The 22851-nt window shown below is 41.9% G+C and overlaps 1 protein-coding gene across 1 annotated transcript in view; it reads left to right on the top strand.

Annotated features, from left to right (window-relative positions):
* The first annotated feature begins 461 nt into the window (after nucleotides 1-461).
* Nucleotides 462-22851, top strand: part of LOC135221784 (protein lifeguard 4-like) — a 106777-nt gene continuing 84387 nt past the window's right edge. The window contains exons 1-2 of the mRNA XM_064259631.1: nucleotides 462-705; nucleotides 19069-19243. Of these exons, the coding sequence (XP_064115701.1) occupies nucleotides 591-705; nucleotides 19069-19243 (290 nt within the window). The 5' untranslated portion in view covers nucleotides 462-590. The remainder of the gene's footprint in view (nucleotides 706-19068; nucleotides 19244-22851) is intronic.

The following is a 22851-nucleotide window of genomic DNA, read 5'->3' as shown; positions in this document are numbered from 1 at the left end:
TAACATTAGCCAAGTTTTGATACTGAGGAAGGTGAAAATTGGTTTTAATTAGACCATAATTAAACAATAATGTAGTACATTTATTTGACAGAGCCTGTGATAATAATAACGCTATATAAAGTTTAATTTCACGATGACTCCTTCATGAAGTCCATCGTCAAAATAATTAAAACAGCGCAAGCCTTGAGCTATGACGAAAACCAACCAAAGCTGGTATTCCTTATTGTTTATTTTCAGTTAAACCTTTCTGATGATTCATAACCAGTTGGGAAAAAGCTACTTTACAGAATAAGAATTACTGATTGCATATGTAATTCTGCAAACTGTGAAAAATACTGATGAAATTCTTGAATTTTTACAAATTTAATTCATCGGTAAAACTCAGGTTTATTAGGTACACGTCTTCTCACAATAATAAAATGCTCCGAGGAACCTCCTGATCCTGGCAACCTATTTGGTAAGGTGGAATGAGAACTGCCAAATGCCAACAGCTGCAGCCGCAGCGAATCAGCTGAGAGTGAACAAGTAGCAAATACGTATCACCGCTTTGTGCAGTGTACGATCGAGATTTCGATACATATTTACCTGAAATGGATACAGCACTTCTCATGCCCCAGGATGGGGCTAGTGCTGAAAAAGGAGGCATTATGGGTGATTTCAGTTACGGGAACAATGTCGCTTCTAGCCACATTTACATCCGTATGGGTAAGTTTATAGTACTACTAGATATAGCTAGCTAGTACCTAGTTTTTTTTCCTTTTGTTTTAAGGGCAACTAGGCCTACCTACTCTAGGCAGCCTAGCTGCTATTGTTCTCAAAGATACTTTTCTAGGCCAGTTCATTGTCAGGGTATTTTATAGGTTAGGCATTCCTACTACCTATTCTGGGCTGACCTCATAGCCCAAGTCTACCCCTGGTTGGCCATTTTGATATTTACCTACCTAGGCCTGGCTAGGTAGGCTAGCTTAGATATATTCTGTATGGTACTACTATTTATGCATATAGCCTAGGCTAGGGTAGATATACTGTGTCGCCAATATTAATTAGGGCAGTGACATTTGTTTAAATAAGTTTTCTTGTAGTTAGCCTATCTAGTAGTAGGGTAGAACACTGCTCCGCGGACAGGCGACACCTGTACCGCGGCACGGATGACTAAAATGCAGATATGACCCATATTCTCAAATATGGGCTCAGGTAGATCTACAGTACTAGGGTAAAAAAACCGCAGGGTACAAAGTGGACCATGTACGATCAGCGTGAACAATCCCAAAAAAAGTACATTATAACGCGTCCTGACATCAGAGATGGGCATCAGTCGCGACTTCTTGTTGGTGAGAAACAGAGCTAAACACCTCTACTCTCCTTTCGAAGTCTAAGTATTTTCTCCAAAGTTAGAAATTAAGGCCAAATTTAAAGCATTAAACAGAGGGTAGTGAAAAGGGTGTCCAACGCAGTGCAAATCTCACCAAAACGCTTTCGGAATTTTTACTTATGCTTGAATATTTTAGAAGATTGACGCCATCTCGATGTTAGCGGAGTCGCTTGTGTCAATAAACTAACCATTTCCTGTGATAAATCCGCACACCACTTGTACCCACAGACGCTGGGGCACTTTCGTCACAACAATCTGAAAACGGTTTCTCATCGGCTTGTTTGTTAGTAAACAACTGTTTTGGTAGAAGATGATGACGAAGAGTGCACTTCGATAATTTTTTAAATAGGTAAATAGTAAAACATCAATGTTTTACATATTTATGATGATTAATTTGAAAATATTGGTTATTGAAAAAGTAACTCTATTCTGACTCAAATTTAAGTACCTAATTATTTTTTGGAATTAGAACGTTCTTTTAAGTCCTGTATTATGACGTCACGACATCTTGACTTTCGTACCTATTGTAAATAATTTCTTTACTCAACTTTCTTGCAGAACAGTTTACTAGTTATTCATGCAGATTATCAGCGCTTCATGTAATTGGTATACAGTGGACCCCCCGTATTCGCGTTCTCCAGATTCGCGGACTCACACATTCGCGGATTTCTCTCGGGAACGTTTCCCTGCATTATTTGCGGAAAATTCGCGCATTCGCGATATTTTTCTATGATAAATATCCACAAATTCCTGGTTTTTTGGTGAATTTCATCATAAAATGCACTTTTTGTGATAAAACTATTAAAAAAACCATGTAGGAAAATTTTTAGTGGGTTTTTATTGAGTCATAACTAACAAAATAGGCTGTTTTTAACATTTTTATAGGGGTTCCAAACATTCGCGGATTCTAACTATTCACGGGGGGGGGTCGGTACGCATCCCCCGCAAATACGGGGGGACCACTGTAATCGTAATGTGCATATATATCTTTATTATTTACTTTTTGGATATATGAAGATGTTTTACTGCAGGATTATCGCCGTAGTGTGACGCAATCGTTTTCGGTCCCTGGGCCTCTGTTTTCGCACCATAAGAAACTATGGGGCCGAATTTGCAATGACCAGAAAGTCGTTAAAAGAGGAAAGTTAGCATTGAGGGGTATATCTTTTGATTGAGAAAAATACAAATTTATTCAATAGCTAGCTTGTAAAAAATACTTGATTACAAAAAACTTTATTGACAACTAAGCAGCATACCTACTATGGGTTTCAGAGACAGTGCAAGCACGTTTTTGGGCAATACCTATTTCTGTAACGAACACTTGTATCAGAACGAGATTTTGCTATAGTGCATTACACCCAGTGCCGTAATTTATAAGGGTATCGTGAATCACTAATTGTAAAGAATAATGACACTTGTCCTTGTACCAGTACTAAGAGACAAAAACTCCATTATGCAGAAATGGATACGAACACGCGTATAAAGCTCCACCTACCCTCTCCCCTCCACCGCCACCCCTTTCCTTCTTCGCTCCTTCGCCTTCCTTTCTCTCTCTCTCTCTCTCTCTCTCTCTCTCTCTCTCTCTCTCTCTCTCTCTCCTCTCTCTCTCTCTCTCTGTTGCCATTCAGTATGTGTTGACCCTCCAAACTGGGTATAAGACTACACACAAAACGTTGAAATTGGTGAAATTAGGCTATGTATTGGAAGTATATATACATAAATATTAAAGCAATTTTATGATTATTGCATTACTATGACAACTAGAATTCATGGAAACAGTTTATAATAATGAATCAGCGTATGTGTGAAGCCTCCACTAATGTGGCATCGATGATTTTGCCATTCTTAGCATGCAAACATTAAAGGTTACATTTTATTTCTGGCATACGGTTATTAAAGAAATTCAAAATACTAATATAGACAGAAATCAATGAAAAGTGCTAGCAAAAACAAAAAAGCAAAAAAAAAATATGTATATAATCCACTTATCCGTAGTTGTTCCTCTATGGTTTTCGGCAGCCAGATGTACGAAAACGTTAGAAACATTCGATTGTATCTACTTTACAAATACTTTTCGGGGTAATTTGGTTGCTAAAAAGGGATAATATACATGAATTAAATTAAAATTTTTAAATAACAAAGTAAAGTTAAACTAAATAATGAGTAAAGTAAACAATTTAGGGAATAAAACTTTGCAGTTTTGTCGTCTGCTGTTCGTAACTGTGTTTGTGGCGCGCGCGCTTAGGAACCAGGAACAGCAACCTGTTTCAAGTGCAATGTGGAGTGAATTGAGACCGAAATGTGTATAATAACAATCAAATAAGCACTGTGGAGTTTCAGTTGTGATGGCAGTAAGGATAAAAACCACCGATTACAAGGTAAGAATGAATTCAGTTCAAACCATGACCCCGGGAATAAAAAGTTTCATACTTTCAGTGATATAGGCAACAAAATGTTGTTTTATTGTGCTGATTACAACTGCAATCTTGAGTAAGATCAATAAACGTTACATACATACGCTAACATTGTTCAAATGATTGCTGGGAAGGCTGGGAAAGATGATTGTCGTCACTGATCAGAACCTGTACATCCCACGGTAGCCGCCATATTGGATTTCAAAACTGCCTTGAAAACATATTTTATGAAGAGCGTCACATGCTTATTTTAGTTCGTATGGGGCTTTCATATATCACATTATGTTGACGAAACTTCAATCTTTTGAATGGTATGCTTGGAGTTGTAATTGTATTCTTGTTTCACCATTTAAATATCGAGTGAATAAGACCTGTCCACCATGATAAGGGTTGGTAGTCGCTGGTGTTTCCCCCTATTCTGTGGCGGCCTAGACTATGGCAGTTGCTGTTTTCTAGGGTAAACAACCGCATGGCCTGACTCAACTCACCGATGATCGCGGCTGGACACCCTCCGAAAAAGTACTTATAACGTGTCCTGATACCGGAGATGGGCATCAGTCGCTACTTGTTGTTGGTGAGAGATGGAGCTAAAGACCTCTACTCTCCTTTCGAAGTATTTTCTCCAAATTTCGAAATTAAGGCCAAATTTAAAGCATTAAACAGAGGGTAGTGAAAAGGGTGTCCAACGCAGTGCAAATCTCATCAAAACACTTTCAAAATTATTACTTACGCGTAAATAACTTAAAAGATTGACGCCATCTTGATGTTTGTGGAGTCGCTTGTGTCAACAAACTTCCCATTTCCTGTGATAAATCCGTACAACACTTGTACCCATAGATGCTGGGGCACTTTCATCACAACAATCGGAACATGGTCACTGGCCACGACGTTTTTAAGTAAACAACTGTTTTGGTAAAAGACGACGATGAAGCGTGCACTAGATAATTATTTAAATAAATAGTAAAACATCTATATATTATATATTTACGATGATTAATTTGAAAATATTTGTTATTGAAAAAGTAACTCGATTCTAACTTAAATTTAAGTAATTATTTTTCGGAATTAGAACGTTCTTTTAAGGGGACCGTCCGCTATGGCGGATGACATGTCAGCTTGAAAAAATAAAAAATTGAGTTATTATTTGTATCTATGCAGAAACATGCCATGCATGCTTTCCAGAAGTTTCAGCCAATTATTTTTACAAATAATGAAGATATAGCGGTTTTTAAATGATGACGTCATAGTAACTGCGTCGTCTGTATGACTGAGTTTGACAGGATCGTTTTTGCGTGTTTATTTTTGCATATATACAGCGATTTTTTCAGATTTTGTTCGAAATTCTCATACATCTAGTAGCAATGAAACGTAGTGTGAGAGGCCAGCTACTCAAAGCGGTTATTTATAGGCGAGACTCGGAGAATGACTCGGTTACACCACATACGTCAAAGTAGTTGTACGCACTTGCGTTTGGTTACTAGCTATTTATGTTGTTTTTATAACTTCTTAGTGAACTTATAGCAATGCCGAAGTTACCTAAGATCAAGAAGGCTACTCAGCAACTAAGGCTAGCATAATTAGCAAAGGCCAGGAATGTGCTGAAAGAAAAACACGAAAATTCATTGTTATCAGCTCCCCGCATTGTCTTATGACACGCCGTCAACATCATTGTCTCGTGTCACACTTAGGGTATTAATACCACTTTTAGGGGGAGGACCAGGAGCCTTGATGTAGAAATCAACAATAAAAGTACAAATAAAGTAATTATAATAATGTTGTTTTGACTTTTATAAGAAAAAAGCAAAAATTTACATAGCAAATCTTTGGGAGCTCATAACTCAAAAACATACTTATTCGCATGTTGGTAGCCATTACTCGGTTATTTATTATTCAATTTTAGAAAGAAAGATATCATTGGAAAGAGGAATAAAAATCCCATAATTCCTTGTGAGCCAATTTTTTTTTCTTTCTTTTTTTACGATTTTTTGAGTGTCTAGAAAAAAAAAATTCATAAAAGATAAAAAATATAAATTCTATTCACACAGGATTATTCTGTATATAAAGTAGTTTTTATGGTATGATTTTCAATACAACTGATGTCATTAGCGGAGAAATCGCTACCTAAATTTTGTTTTTTAAATTATAATTTTTGCTAATAGAACTAAAAGTTTTTGCTCAAATGACTTGAAATTTTTGTATGATGAAGGTATTATATATATCTAAAACATATATGGACATTATGTATTTTGTATAATAAAAAAATACACAACAAAGCGGACGGTCCCCTTAAGTCCTGTATTATGACGTCACGACATCTTTACTTTCGTACCTATTGTAGATGAATTGCTATACATACTCAACTTTTTTGCAGAACAGTTTACCACTTATTCATGCAGTTTGTTATCAGTTATTCATGCAATTGTTATAATCGCAATGTGCATATATATCTTTATTATTTACTTTTTGGATATATGAAGATGTTTTACTGCCGGATTACCGCCGTAGTGTGACGCAATCGCTTTCGGTCCCTGGGCCTCTGTCTGTTTTCGCACCATAAGAAATTAATGGGGCTGAATTTGCAATGACCAGAAAGTCGTTAAAAGAGGAAAGTTAGCATTGAGGGGCATATGTTTTGATTGAGAAAAATACAAATTTATACAATAGCTAGCTTGTAAAAAATACTTGATTACAAAAAAACTTTATTGACAACTAAGCAGCATACCTACTATGGGTTTCAGAGACAGTGCAAGCACATTTTTTGGCAATATTTCTGTAACAAACACTCGTATCAGAACGAAATTTTGCTATAGTGCATTACACCCAGTGCCGTAATTTATAAGGGTATCGTGAATCACTAATCGTAAAGAATAACGACACTTGTCCTTGTACCAAGAGACAAAAACTCCATTATCCAGAAATGGATACAAACATGCGTAAAAAAGGGATTTTGACGAAGGAAAAATCTATTTCTGGGTGATTGGCTCGTGTCGCCCTATGAAAGGATCCTTAATATCATTCTTTCTAGGTAAAATTAATCTAAAATTACCAGAGAAAAACAAAATTAAGAAAATGTCAGTAAAACTGACTCGCTCACTCTTAAAAAGAAGTGTCGGTATGGCAATAGGGGCGAGTGGGAACACTACCACGAGACATTCACCAATTAGAACTTCCAATCAGAATCCCCACAAGAGAGAGCTGATACCAACGGGCGATGCGGCCGCTACTACTACTACTAGAGGACGCCACGGACAACAGCGCCCCTAGCGGACATCCTTAATCTAAAAACATCTTGTCCTGCAGGGGGGGGCAAACAATACAGGTGGGTTTCATAGGGCGACACGAGCCAATTCACCCAGAAATAGATTTTCCTTCGTCAAAATCCCTTTTCTGGGCTCAGCTCGTGTCGGCCTATGAAAGAGTACCAGAGAAACAGACAAGATGGGAAAAAAGGACAAATGAAAAGCAGTTGTAAAATGAGGGATATAATATAAGTAAATCAATTACAGCATATAAAACTAAGTACTTAAGTCTAACTTATTCTAAACAGTAACATAAAAGAAAGTTAGTAATGTAAAAAGTACTTAAAATTACAGTAAACACAGTAAATTATAATAATCAGTGTAATTTTAACAAAATAGATTTACTTAGATAACTTATTTACAAAATATACAAACACATTGTGTCCTACCCTAGCATAAAATAAGGGTAGGTACACTGAAGTACATTATCAGTACAAAGTGTGGATGTCCCTAGCAAAAAATAAGGGACAATCCACTAATATGATTTCAGCGGCTAAGGCTAGGATATCCGAGTAGCATGGCGATAGGGTGAGGCATGTTGGATGAGGTAGGTAGAAAGGAGACCTGGATCTATACTACAACTACTATACAGTATCAGGAGAAACAATGTTTCCGCTGCTACTGCTGAAAATTTTAAAGATTCCAAGGACTTTAGATAATGACGTTAAAGACTGTCGGAGATTTCCATCCAGTATACTTTTTAAGATCCTCAAAGTTCCATATGTTGAAAGTAAATTAATTGAGGTGGCTACTCCCCTGATGTCATGTGCTTTTGGGAATGAATCAGGATGGGCTTGTTTAATGAAGTAAAGGATTTGTTGTCTAATACCTTTAACTGACAAAGTACCACCTTTTTCTCTCATGAAGAGAGACCTGAGGATCTTGAGGATGTACGAGATAGAAAGGCTCTTAAAGTTGATTACTGGGCAAAGAGAAGGGTCTTGCGGAAAAGTGGGATGACTTTCCAAGGGGCCCACCTTGCAAGAGGATCCTCATTTTTAGCCAAAAAACTACGATCCGGAGCAAGCAGAACTTCTCCTGAGGGGAGGAATTCCACATGACCCGCATCTCTGGATAGAGCCGACAGTTCTGAAATTCTAGCTCCTGAAGCTAGGCTTAATAAGAATAATGTCTTTCTAAGAAGCATTATGAATGTACAAGACGTAGTTGTCAGTATCTGAAGCTAGTTTGAGGGACATCATTTAAGAACCATGAAAACTGCAGTAGGCCTTTGAGAAGGTCTAAGTCTAGCACAGGCTTTAGGAATAGACGTGAAATAAGATTCAGTCAGATCTATCTGAAAACCTAACTGAAAGATCTTCTTCAAAGCCGATTTATGAGTAGTAATAGTGCTAGCTGCTAAACCTTTTTCAAAACAAGGATCTGAAAAAGGATATAGCTAGATTAAACTGTCATGGTTGTAGTGTTTGATTCTTTCAGGAAGGATGCTAATTTTTTAACAGCTGAGTCATATTGTCTAATAGTTGACTCTCTCTTATCTGATTCTAGGAAGAGAATATTTTGTGGATCAATATTAGCATCTTTATTAGCCGCAAACTTCATGAAGTCCATAAAGTTAGGGTCTGAAGAATTCCTGAGGAAGCGAACACAGTCCTCATTTGTACTGATTGTGGACAGCTTGGGATTGGGAATCCGTTGAGGTCGGAGACCCAATTCCAGAAGAAGAGGATACCAGTTGCTCTTGGGCCAGTCCGGTGCAATCAGAGCTACTATTCCCTTGAAAGTCCCTCAGCTTGCTTAAGACTTTCAAGAGGAGATTCACTGGAGGAAAAACATAAATTTTTCTCCACTGATCCCAATCTAACGGACAGGGCGTCCGTGGCATAAGCCAGAGGGTCCAGGTTGGGGGCCACATAGCAAGGGAGCTTGTGGTTCGCTTGTGAGGCGAAGAGATCTACTTGGAGACCTGGGACTCTCCGGCATATCCACTGGAATGACCCGTCGTCTAGGGACCATTCTGATTCCAGAGGGACTGACCGGGACAAAGCGTCTGCTATCACATTTCTTACCCCCCCGCCAGGTGAGTGGCGGACAGATGCCATTTGTGTTTGTTTGCTAGGGCAAAGATGGCTATCATGACATGGTTCACATGCTTGGATTTGGACCCTCCCCTGTTGATGCAATGAACTACCACTGCACTGTCCAAAACTAGCCTTAGATGAGACTTTTTCGGGGGAAGCAGTCTCTTCAAGGTAAGAAATACTGCCATTGCTTCCAGAACGTTTATGTGGAGCTGGCGAAATTGAACTGACCAAGTTCCCTGAACCTGTTTGAACTGAGAATATCCCCCCCACCGGACAGGGAGGCATCCGTGTGAATGGTTAACACTGGAAGGGGATATTGAAGGGTACCCGCTTGGCTAAGTTCTTTACTTTTGACCATGGACGGAGTTGATTGCGAAGGATCTGTGGAATTACTGACAACTTGTCTCGAGATTTGGCGTTTGCTCTCGATCGCCAAAACTCGATTTATAATCTTTTAGCCTTGCTTTCAGGAGGATATCTGTCACCGAAAGCAAACTGAAGGGACCCTAGGATTCTTTCTGGCTTCTCCTTGATGTTTGTTTGCATTTGAGAAATTGCTGACAGATTTGCTATCTTCCTTCCGTTTGGCCACTGGAATTGACAGATTGTGGGAAGGACAAATCCCATTGGATTCCCAGCCACTGAAAACGAGACTCCGGGGTAAGTCTTGGATTTCGTTTTGTTTATCTGGAACCCCAGATGTTCCAGAAAGTGAACTACCTTTTTGGTGGCTTGAGACATTCCTCGACTGTTGGTGCCCAGATCAACCAATCGTCGAGGTATGCTGCTACCATGATTCCCTGAGTTCTCAATTGCTGCACAACCACTTCTGCTATTTTCGTGAATACCCTGGGGGCTACATCAGACCGAAGGGCATCACTTTGAATGAGAATGTCTGATTTCCTAGCCTGATCCTAGGAATGGGCGGAAGTGTCTGGCTATAGGGATATGATAGTATGCGTCTGTAAGATCGATGGAGCATGTGACGGCTCCACGCGGAAGTAAGGTCCTTACTTGCGAGAGGGTAAGCATCTTGAACTTGTCGCAACGAATGAAAGAGTTTAGCTTTGACAAGTCTAAGATTACCCTTCTTTTTGTTGAGCCTTTCTTTTGGCACGCCTGAATAAGCGAGCCATTGAAATTTTAGATGCTTGACTCTCGCAATAGCTCCTTTCTGAGGAAGGATTCCTCCGCATAATCTGTCAATTCCGTTGATGGTATTTGGCGGAATGATTTGATTGGAGGAGGATCTTTGATCCAACTCCAACCCAATCCTTTGGACACTATGCTCTGTGCCCAATTGCTGAACCCCCACCTGTGACGGAAGAGGAACAGCCTCCCTCCTACCTGGGGAGCCTCATTGTTGATGGGCGGGTTGACCACCACGCCCTCCTCTGAACTGCTTACTCCTTGTCGCCCTCCCTGTGCCACGCTGGCGAAAGTAGCCTCTCGCCCTACCTCTCGATTGTCTGAATTAAAGGGAGGGTAGCCCTGACCTTCATACGTAGGGTTGAAGGCGGCCGAGAGTGCGTAGGAGGTCGAAGGTTGTGATTGAGGAGACAGCAGGAGGATGGGCTGTTCTGCTTAGAAGTAGCAGGTTGTCCCTGTTGGGTAACCGGGACGGTTTCCTGAACAAATTGCTGCTGTTGCTGGTGTTTCTGGTAAGGCTGGAACCTTTTACCAGACTTCTTTGGTTTCTTACCAGCAGTGGGGACGGATTCTTGCTTCCTCTTAGATGAAATACCCCACCTAGCTCTAAGGCTCTGGTTGAGCCTAGCCGCCTCGTGGTGTACTTCATTTACAGCGGACTCTGGGAAGAGATCCGCTCCCACATGCTAGAAGCCAGGAGTTCTATTAGGCTCGTGCCTAATAGTGCACTCCTGCAGAACGTGCTTTCGGCAATTCCTCCTAGCTTGGAAGAAGTCGAAAGCATCCGTCTGAAACCGTCTGAAGCTGGGATTTGGCCAAGATCTTAAACAGAGGTTCCGTGCCATACGAGAGAGCAGCCATCTCTGTTATGATCAGCGAATTGAGGGACCTGCCAAAACCTAGTTCGCGCGTCGAACTCCGCCTGAATCAAGGAATCAGGCAGCCTTGGGAGCTTTTCGCCGAACTGGTCCATGGCGCAGTCCGGTTTGAGCTTACCAAGCGTGAACGTGGCTGGCAAGTTCTCCCACAATTCTCCAAAAGCTGGGAAGAGCGGAGAAGTAGACTCCGCCTCCCTTAGCTGTGGCATGGGCTCATCCTTGAGGACTGCCTGAAGAGTCGTCTCTACTATTTTTGTAGCGAACGGAAGAGAAGCCTCCTCTTCCGTCGCAAAAATAGTGAAAGGACTCTATAGGACCTGGAGCTTGGTGTTTGTACACTCCCAGTCCTCAAGGCAGTGAAACCCATTCACCGTTGAGCATGATCCCTACTGTAGAGATTCTCCCTAGAGATCTTGTCTTCCCTAGTAAGCGCCGCTACGGTCAGCCTAGCATAGCCAATGAAAGGCTGCGTCAAACCCGGAGGATAAAACTCGAAGTCCTAATCCTTCGAGTTCCACACTCCGATAGAGATCATACCATCCTTAAACGGAGCGTAAGCGGCTACTCTCATGGGTTCTCCATAGAGAAAGCTGGTAGTGAATCATATGGTGGAAGCTGGAAAATACCAGCACTTGTTACTGGGGAGACTGGAAGGGGGACCTGAGAGAGCCCAGCTACTCGGTCCTCATTCTCTCTAACTCTGTTAGAGAGATCTTTGGATGGACTGGCTCGATTGAGACAGAGTGCTCGACAGTTGTGCGAACATCTGCTCAAACTTTGTCCCCAGGGCGGAGACTTGAGAGCCGACCATCTCGCCCACCTGTTGCATCACCACTGCTGAGAAAGCAGTGGGATCAAAGGTGCTGGGTCCCGCTCCTCCAACCGGCGTTACCGGAGTGGATGCGGTGGAGGCCGGAGAAGGCATTGGTCTCGGCGGGAGCGCGAGCCTTCTCCTTAGAAGACTTGCTTCTAGAGCTCTTCGAGTAAGAAGAGCTCGGCTTGGCCTTCACCGCGTCAGCGTAAGAAGTCGAAGACTTCTTAGCTGAAGAAGACGAAGAAGACTTCTTAGAAGTCGTCTTAACTAGGGTCTTCGGTTCTCTCTGTCCCTTCACCTTTGGGGTACAGAGAGAGCGGGAGAGCGGGTATGGATCTCAGATCCCACAAAGCCTTGAAAGAAGCACTTGAAGGAAGGGGACAGGAGAAGATCCAGGAGTGCCCAAGGAAAGACCTTGGGTGCCCGACACACCTACCTCAACCAACAAATCCTCCGCACCTACCGCCATAGGCTCAATGTTGAGGTCCAGGGTAGCGACGTCCGGGGGACCCCGACTCCTGTGTGGCTACGACCCCGAAAGATTGCTGCATCTCTTGCTGGATGGAGGCTATGAGAGGGGCTGCGGATAAGGGGTCAACATACCCTGTTGACTTGCCCCCGGGGAAGATCTGGACGGCCAGCTTCTTGTCTAAAATATAAGGCTGGCCTTTGGCGGCGTTCTTTCCGAAGCCGCTACCCACGCTTTCAGGGTTTGCAAGGGCGACCTCCCTCACACCAGCAGCCTGAAAGAAAAGGCGAAATGAGCTTCTAATGGCGGAGCGGGGTTAACAAACTTATGTCTAAGAGTTGTTAGTAAAATGATAAAGAAGTCTATAAACGACTTACCCCCTCCACCAGCTGACTGACTAGGTCGTAGCAGATGGCGCAGGCTTCCGGGTGCCAGACGATCATATCGTTGTACGGCGTGGCACATGGAGCGTGAGACCTGCACTCATCGTGGCCGCAGGGGTCGTACAAAACGTCGCGTTGCATCCCAGGACCTGACAGTTGGTAGCCTGTAAGTGGAAAGATACATAAGTATCAGGAGAACACTTACAGCCTAACAGTTTGCTCCGCTGGTGCCGGAGCGAGAAAGTTAGATTAAACCAGAGCCCCGCTATAATACGTGTGGTAGTAAAATGGTTGGTTGTCCTAGGCTACGGCGGAGACAAGAGATAGAATCCAACCAGGTGTGGTGGTAAGATGAAACCACGACGGATAATGGCGGGGATGGTATACATATGAATAATAAAATTAAACAATCAGCGTAAACTTAGGGTATATCCTTAAAAATAACAATAATTATCAAACCTTTCCCCACCCGTATACTAGAAGAGTGCCCGGGTAAGAAGCAAGCTCCCTTCCGTTAGCGGGGGAGAGATGTAAGGATATAGTAGGCAAGCAACCGGGGGGGGGACCACCATAGTAGTGACCACCCCGCCCGCTGGCGGAGCCAGTAATCTATAACCAAAGGTGCCCCGGCTGCGGCGGAAGGCTCGTTCGTTATAGAAAGGGAAGGTGGCTGAGCAACTGGGGAAGGGGGGGGCGGGGGGGAGGGTCTCGGCGTAACAACGGCGGGAGAGAGAGGGGGGGGGGTGGCCTACTCCTCCCCGTCCCAACAACTACCCGCTCGGAGACCCGGTACCCTATGAGTGGTCGCCCTATACCCCCGCTGGGAGGAACCCCTGGCCTCCTCAGAGAGAGAGGGAGGAAGGCAACTGAGGTTGTCATGACAACCAAGGGGTCCCCCAGCGCCTCCCTATACCTGTAGGGAGGGAAGGGAAGGGGAAGGTGCGATGGAACACGTGACCGCAAGTGGCCTAAGCCGCGAGCAACATGGGAGCAACATGGGACATGCACCTAGGCTAGCCTAACACCCTAAATAGAATTAAATTTACATCGTAAAGATGGAAAAAGACACTTTTTAGTAGAAGAAAAAGAAGCCCAGGAGGAGGCAAACTGTTCCGAGGAACAGAAGCCTACTCGGAGCCAGCGATAGCCGATGAAGAGCAAGAGCGGGATGCTGGGCTGGAACATAGAATAGCCCTAAATACCAAACTAAGAGAAATGGTAAAAGGGCTAACCTAGCTAAAACTCGATGTAAAAAACGATGAACGTGATATAGTAAGCCCATAAGTATAAGAAGTCCCAGTATGGAGGACCGGGAATTCTTAACGAGGCAGCCATGGCGCCGCCACGAGACAACCGGGAAACCGTATATGACCTATTAGAAGGAAAATACTGGTTCCCGGAAGACAAAAATACAGTAAACATTACTTATGAGGCACTTAACTTAGCCGTTGCGATGGCAGAACGTTCCATGATGGATGGTGATATATAAATCCTCGTGAAATAGCACAAGCACAAGAAAATGCGTCCGAACGCTGGTGCTAATAATTAAGGATGTCCGCTAGGGGCGCTGTTGTCCGTGGCGTCCTCTAGTAGTAGTAGTAGCGGCCGGCCGCATCGCCCGTTGGTATCAGCTCTCTCTTGTGGGGATTCTGATTGGAAGTTCTAATTGGTGAATGTCTCGTGGTAGTTCCCACTCGCCCCTATTGCCATACCGACACTTCTTTTTAAGAGTGAGCGAGTCAGTTTTTACTGACATTTTCTTAATTTTGTTTTTCTTTTTCTTGGTAATTTTAGATTAATTGCGTTTTACCTAGAAAGAATGATATTAAGGATCCTTTCATAGGCCGACACGAGCTGAGCCCAGAAAGGTCCATCTACCCTCTCTACCCCCCCCCCCCCCCTCCACTGCCACCCCTGTCCTTCCTTCCTTCACCTTTCTCTCTCTCTCTCTCTCTCTCTCTCTCTCTCTCTCTCGCTCCTTCTCTCTCTCTCTCTCTCTCTGTTGCCAATTGGTATGTGTTCACCTTCCAAACTGGGTATAAGACTTACACAAAACGTGGAAATTGGTGAAATTAGCCTATGTATTGAAAGTATATATACATAAATATTAAAGCAATTTTATCATTATTGCATTACTATGACAACTAGAATTCCTGGAATCTGTTTATAATAATGCATCGACATATGTGTGAAGCTCCACTAATGTGGCAATGATGATTTTGCCATTCTTAGCATGCAAACATTAAAGGTTACATTTATTTCTGGCATACAGTTATTTAAAAAAATCAAAGTACTAATATAGACTTAAATCAATGAAAAGTGCTAGCAAAAAAAAAACATAATCCACTTATCCGAAGTCTGTTACGCTATGGTTTTCGGCAGCCAGATGTACAACAAGGTTAGAAACATTGGATTGTATCTACTTCAGAAGTATCTGTAATTTTTCGGGGTAATTTGGTTGCAAAAAAGGGGTAATAGACATGAATTAAATAAACATTTTGAAATAACAAAGTAAAGTTGAACTAAATAATGAGTAAAGTAAACAATTAAGGGAATAAAACTTTGCAGCGTCGTCGTCTGCTACTCGTAACTGTGTTTGTGGAGTGAGCGCTTAGGAACCAGGAACAGCAACGTGGTTCACGCGCAATGTGGAGTGAATTAAGACCAAAATGTGTATCGTAACAATCAAATAAGCACTGTGGAGTTTCAGTTGTGATGGCAGTAAGGATAAAACCACCGATTACAAGGTAAAAATGAATTAAGTTCAAACCATGACCCCGGGAATAACAGGTTTCATACTTTCACTAATATAGGCAACAAAATGTTGTTTTATCGTGCTGATTACAACTGCAATCTTGAGTAAGATCAATAAACGTTACATATATACGCTAACATTGTTCAAATGAGTGCTGGGAAGGCTGGGAAAGATGGTGTCCATGCGTGACCAGACCTGTCCAGCTACACTATCGCCGCCATATTGGATTTCAAAACTGCCTTGAAAACATATTTTACAAAGAGCGTCACATGCTTGTTTTAATTTGTATGGGCGTTCATATATCACATTATGTTGACGAAACTTCAATCTTTTGAATGGTATGCTTAGAGTTGTAATTGTATTCTTGTTTCACCAATTAAATATCGAGTGAATAAGACCCGGCCAGCGTGATGATGGTGGATCGTCCGTGATTGTTTACCCTATGCAGTTTTACCTCCTGAGCAAGAATTTTAAGTAATATTCATTCGGACGACTGTAATTAACCCCCGGGGGCCTGTACTAAACACGGCGAAATACATTGGACGCCCCAATCCCTAGTGGATGTCGTATCCTTGGTTACGTTCCTTGCAGTCCGTGCGGAACTAGGTATTCTGTAGAATTACCTGGGCTCATATCTGCGATTATGACTTTTTGGTGTACGAATATAACCATTTAAATGATAGTGTGGTAGATCTAGGGTACTTATCCGCGGCGGCCTAGACTATGGCAGTTGCGGTTTTTCTATGCACTTTTACCTACTGAACAAGAATTTTAAGTAATATTTATTTGGACGACTAATTAATAGAAAAACCGCAACTGCCATAGTCTAGGCCGTCGTGGATAAGTACCCTAGATCTACCAATATTGTTATTTTTTAGGTGTTGATTGATTAATTAATAATGGCGAATTTGATTTTTAGGTAGATCTATATTACTATTCCGCGGCGGCCTAGACTATGGCAGTTGAGGTTTTTCTATGCAGTTTTACCTCGTGAACAAGAATTTTAAGTATATGATTTTTAGACATACAAATATAACTTTTTAAATGATAATTGTCAACTGTTTATTCTCTTCATGATTATTTATCACTAATACAGATGACTTACAAATATGACTTCGCAATAACGCTGTTTTGTGTTTTATTAATTAAAAACAATTGAGTATAATCAACTATCAACTATCTGGAAGGTGGTTGTGAATGTAAATAAAATGAATTTCAGTATTCTTTTTAATTTAACACTGAAAACGCATAATAAAGATATAGCATGTGAGTAAGGTATTCATGTTGAAGATGCGAATATATATACTAACTAGATTCTACTGACAGATCCAGCCGGACATATCGTCACAATTCACAGTTTATGATATATATTTCCAGATGTATGTGATCCACCACAGAGATAGTTTTTCTTTCTTTTAAAGATGCAGACTTCACTGCAAGAGATTGCGCATACCTAGTTCAAAGTTATGCAAATATGAGTTTGAAGTGATGAATATGACATGGATGTTTACTGTAATGATGTGTTGACCAGATTATAGTGTTTGTATTACTGGGATGGAGATAAGCATAACAACAAATAGAAATCCACAGTAGAAAAAAAAACCAAGTACAGGAATAGATGAAGACAAACCAATAACAACTTTATTCAGTGCATAGACTATTTTAAAAACATATAGTTGCAAAGATTTCACACAAGTGTACGCACACAAATAAATTACATTAAACTTACGCTAACATTTTAATTAATGTTGGCAAAATTTTTGTATTCTCGATTTGTTTTTAAAAAATGATGAGATTTATCCTTGCTTCCCTCCATCCCACAATGTGGAAATCAGCTATTTAATTACTGGGGAAGTTGTATTATTAAAAATGACATTTTTGTGATACAATAAAAGTTTTAATTATTCTTACCCAGTAATTATGCAATCAGAACCCGCCCTTCAACCTATAGCATGGATTTATTTTGTGAGGCATAAACAACTGAGCTCTCTGCCAAGTCGTTCCACTCTCTTGCCCCAAAAGTGGGTGGGGCACTGTTACCGAGCCAAAACAAATAGAAAATTAGCACCACCTGCAAATTTCAGGATTTTAACTGCTGGCGAAAGAAACTCTTAGCTATATGATTAGTGGGTAAATACGTATAATTTTATCATAGTGGGTAAATACGTATAATTTTATCATAAAAATGTCATTTTCCAAGGAGTATGAATGTAATGTCCTTTTCATTAGGTCTTTGGTGAAGGACTTTCATGCTAATGTTAATCCTTAGTGGGTGGTAAGCCACTGGACATGTGAGCAATGGCTGCAACTTTTAAATTTGAAAACTTATCCTTGGATAACATATTAAAGTCGCTCAGTGGCATGGTAATCTTGTATGTATTTGCTTTGGTTTATCTTCATGGTATGGAGATTAAATACAATTATTGCAGAGCATTAACTCCTCTGGTTTGTGCAGGGGATGTTATGTCCTGAATCGATAGGTAGCCATTTTTGGTCTACTGCTTTTCAAACCTGGTTGTGGTTTTTGGGAAGCTTGGAGGTACTCAGAGTTAAGTACTAGAAGTATGTATACCTTTTTGTACATATTATGAGCTTGTTGGTTATCCATCATTGGCTCTGCAAGGTTTTGGCACAGTAACCCTACCCCCCCTCCTGCTGAAGGGGGTCACCCTCCAAAGAGACCTCAGCTATCTTCATGATGAGGATCTTGTACCTGAGTGACAATCCTCTTAAGGCACCATTAATAGCCTATGGATTGAATTCACTTGTTAAAACAAGCACTTATGTACAAAATATTTTGTTACTGACCAGCCTTTAATGGGTTGGCTGATTTCCACTTTGCCCATCTCCATATTCAAATGTAGGTCTCAGCTATATAATGGAGAGGTAAGGTTCATTTTAAAATTATAAATGCTTAATTCAAGATTAATTTTTTGAAAACTTACCTCTCCATTATATGTAATTATGGTAAATTGCCCCTTACTACTACCTCCCCACGTTCAAAGTGGGCAGAAGTAGACTAATGGGCTACTAGTGTTTGTACCTATCATTTCCCTGGTGGGTGCTGGGGGAAGTAATGGCTAGAAGATGAATATTCATAGAAAACCGAGTATTCTCTCTCTCTCTCTCTCTCTCTCTCTCTTTTCCAATCTGTTGAACTACTGTTGGCATGGAAGTAAAAGCTATGTAATGGAGAGGTAAGTATTTAAAAAATAAATCTTGAATTATGTATATTTTTTTTTCTCACTCACTCAAAATGCACAGAGTTCACGGCCACTTCAAAAAACAGGCTTGGTAATTTCTTAACAGGATTTAGGTGACCAGTATTCATTTACTTTGATAATACCTGTTGGTAGCAAAGAATAGCTCCTTGTAATTTTGTTGTGCGATTTAATATATAGTTAGAAATAAACGAAACCTTATGATTATCAGTTGTTCATGTATTATCCCAATTGAGTTTAGTTTATAAGGTAATTGAAATATCTTTCAGGCTTTTTGCGTAAGGTATACGGACTCCTGTCTGTGCAGCTTATGGTGACCACAGTAGTTGCTGCAGCTTTTGCATACACTCCAGTTCTTCGTGATACCATTCACGCCAATCAGTGGTTGTTGCTTGTCAGCATATTTTTATCCTTTGGGCTTCTGATTGCTCTCCATGTAAAAAGGTACAGTGTTATACAGTACAGTGTTGATGATATTTATAGATGTTTTCTTTTTGTGTAGTCTATGTACTTGGTCCTTGGTATGTAATTGTGTCTACACAACTTAACCATAAGTTTTTCATAAGACATAACTTCACACAAACTTTTGACTTAGTCCTTCTTGTGTGTATATGCAGTGTAACTCCTGCATGTTTAAAATTGTCAATAGCTCTTAACATTTTTTGTGAACCATTTACAAGGTTAATTGTAGTACAACTACAGTAACCAGTAAATCAGAACTCTGAAGTTTTAATTGTAGTCTTGATATTAATGTAAAGATATTGTTTGATGGGAGATCAGAAATACAAAAAGGCACAATTAATTTAACCCCTTCCCATTCAGGTTTTTATGCAAATATGCATGAAAAATATACAGGTTTTCATTTATATATTTTAATGTTCTGTATATGGTAATAAGCAGTTTACAGTTTTTTTAAAATAGTTAGGACATTACTTTGGAAGTTTTTAGACTTTGAAATATGACACAATTACATTCCTGAGTTAACTATGAAGTCAACTTTCATAGTTTTTCGTAATTATTGCTGTTAGTTTCTTTCTTATTCCTTTTGATTGTGGAGGGTAATGATAATAGCAAATATATTATTGAATTTCGGCAAGTACGTGGGACATTTGACACAAAGTTCTGTCATACAAGTATGTAAAGACAGTGCCATCTGCAGTGTTGAAGAAAATAACCACCAAATGCTTGTTAATGAGAGATGAAGAATAGGAAACAGGAATGCATTAAAGAACCAGCAAAACTGGGATCATGGAAATAAGAAGGCGTATTTTGGGATAGTGAATGTGAATTCTATCATGTAAAACCAGTATATACATGGTCATGGTATAACTGGGAGAGTGAAGGAAGGGGTTGAAGATCAGTTGCTAAAATATAAGCACAATGCTCTGAATGTTAAATATTAGTGCCCATCATGAAATGGATTAACTTTTACTTTATGCAATCCCCTTCTCCCCTTTCGTGATTACAGTACATATTTTGAACAGTTTTATGTTAGGGCTGGTTTGTATTTGAAGTACAGTGGACCCCACGTATGCATACCAGAACCCCCTCCCCAAATAGCTAGAATCCAGGAATACTTTGAACCTTTATAAAAATGCTTAAAACTGCCCATTTTGTTAGCTCAAACTCAAGAAAACCTACTACAAAATGCTTACATACATGGTTTTTTGTTCATGCCACTTACCTGACAGATATATATATAGCTGTATTTTCTGACGTCCGACAGAAATTTCAAAACTCGCGGCACACGCAGTGGGCGGCCAGGTGGTAGTACCCATTCCCGCCGCTGGGAGGCGGACATCAGGAACCATTCCCATTTTCTATTCATATTTTTTTCTGTCGCCGGTCGGTAAACATCTGTTTACAGACCTCTGCTCAGGATTTTTTGGAATTTGACTCGTTTCTAAGTATCTGATTGATTTTGTTGGTATTGAATTGGATTGTTGAATTGGCATGCGCGATAGTGGACCGTTTTTTGATTTTGGATTGACTTTTCTCTATAAGATATGTCTGGATCAAGTGGTGTGAGTTTCAGAGTGTGTGTGAGTGCTGATTGTAAGGTGAGGCTACCGAAAGCATCGGTAGACCCCCACACAGTATGTATGAGTTTGTAGGGGGCTTCATTGTTTGATTGATCATCGGTGCAAGGAATGTGAGAGATTGACTGATGATGAATGGAGAGCATATGAGTCCTATCGCCTTAAATTGGAGCGCGATAGGATCAGGAGGTCTTCCTCAAGGAGTTTCTTCCAAAGGTAAGACTAACGTTTCTCCTGCACTAACACCTGTAGTGTTTACAACCCCTAAACCTGTGTTGCCTTCGGGCTCTGATTCTGTGTCGGGAGGAGCGGATGCTCTCTATGATTTTGGAGTCCCTTCGCACTCTGGAGACCAAAGTGAAAGCCTTGGAAACTGGCTCGGTGCAAGTGTGTGATCGTGCCCCAGTGTTGTGGAGGGGGCGTCAGATCGGCCCCATAATGCTTCTAGGCCTAGACCTCTATCAGACTCCCAAGACCCAGGGAGGAGGTAGTCGAAAGCCGCAAGAGGGTTACGGGGGCTTCCCACCGATCTGGCGTCCCTTCGGCAGACCATGTAGCAAAGACCCAGGCTGCCAAGGACCGTGCACGAGCACGCGTCTTGAAGGATTGCTTTTCGTCCTCCGAAGCGTCCTCCCGCGCAAGGGGTGAGCGCTCGGAGAGACTCTCGTCCGTTAAAGAGGACGTTTCTTGCGGAGGACGCTTCACGTCCTCTTTCGCCGCTTTCGTCGGAAGACGCTTATGATGTCTTTCCTCCTCAGAAGAGAGGTAGGATCTCCTCCGATGAGGACGCTAGGTTGCGCGCACAGGCGCGTACACCTGAGAAACAGGTAGCTGTTCCTTTGAGAAGGAAGGAGGCGTCCCCTCGCCCCTCGTCTTCTCACAGGACCAGTCCTGCTTCCTCGTCTCATTCTTCTCCAACGAAGACATTCTTTTGTCCCTTCAGGACCAGCTATCCTCGCTTATGGCTCAGAGACTTGCCAAAACAGCAGTCGAGCCTAAGCGGAGGAAGGACCTTAGACTGCCTGTAAAGAGGACTAAGCAGTCTCCGTTGCCTTCGCCTCCTGCGTCTCGTTCGCCGATCGCTTCTCCTTCAGCGATTCGCCGATCTCGTTCGTCTTATAGAAGGACGTTACGACAGGACGTTTTTGAAGACGCTTTGTGCCAAGGACCGCTCGGCAGGACGTTCGGCAAGATGCTTTGTCGGGACGCTCGCGCTAGGCAGGACGTTCGTCAGGACGTTCGTCAGGACGCTTGGCAGGACGCTAGGCAGGACGTTCGTCAGGACGCTCGGCAGGACGTTCGTCAGGACGCTTGGCAGGACGCTAGGCAGGACGTTCGTCAGGACGCTCGCCAGGACGCTACACAGGACGATCGGCAGGCCGCTCTCCAGGAAGCTAGACAGGACGCTTGGCAGGAAGTTCGCCAGGACGTCCAGGCCTCCTTTCAAGACGCTTTCGGGGATTCTGAACAAGAATTCTTACCCCCAGACACTTTGTTACGCGCTCAGGCACGTATGCCAGCGAAGAGAGGTAAAGACGCTTCTCGGGTAGGTGGGACTGCCGCGGAAGACGCTCGTCCGCCTCAGGACGCTCTTCCATCAGCGAGCAGTAAGCGTCAGAAAGAGACAGCAGTGATAAGGCTGCAGCTTGCAAGGAGAGGGGTCCTTTGATCTTGCTAAGAACCGCCAATAGGACGCCTTCGCCTGACAGACGTTCTCTCTTCCTTTGAGAGAAGAAGGAGAACTGGGTAGTTCGGCTGAACAATCGGGTGAAGATGAACCTGCTACAGCCCCTTCTACCTCGGATTACAAAGTCCTAGTCAGACTCTTGCGTTCTTCTTTTGAGGGACAAAATTTCAGCCCGCAGCTCCCAAGTCTCCTCCTTCACAGTTTTCTTCATCGAAAACGGGGAAAATCCCGGAGTTCGTAGAGATGAAGACTTCTCTATCGACGAAACGTGCTTTCAAGAAGCTCCAGGACTGGATGATAAGAAGGAGAGACCAAGGCAAGACGAC

Source organism: Macrobrachium nipponense, chromosome 3 (assembly GCF_015104395.2).
Source record: "Macrobrachium nipponense isolate FS-2020 chromosome 3, ASM1510439v2, whole genome shotgun sequence".
NCBI classification, from domain to species: domain Eukaryota; kingdom Metazoa; phylum Arthropoda; class Malacostraca; order Decapoda; family Palaemonidae; genus Macrobrachium; species Macrobrachium nipponense.
The sequence above is the reverse complement of the archived record's forward strand: the minus strand, read 5'-3'. Positions and strand labels throughout refer to the sequence as shown.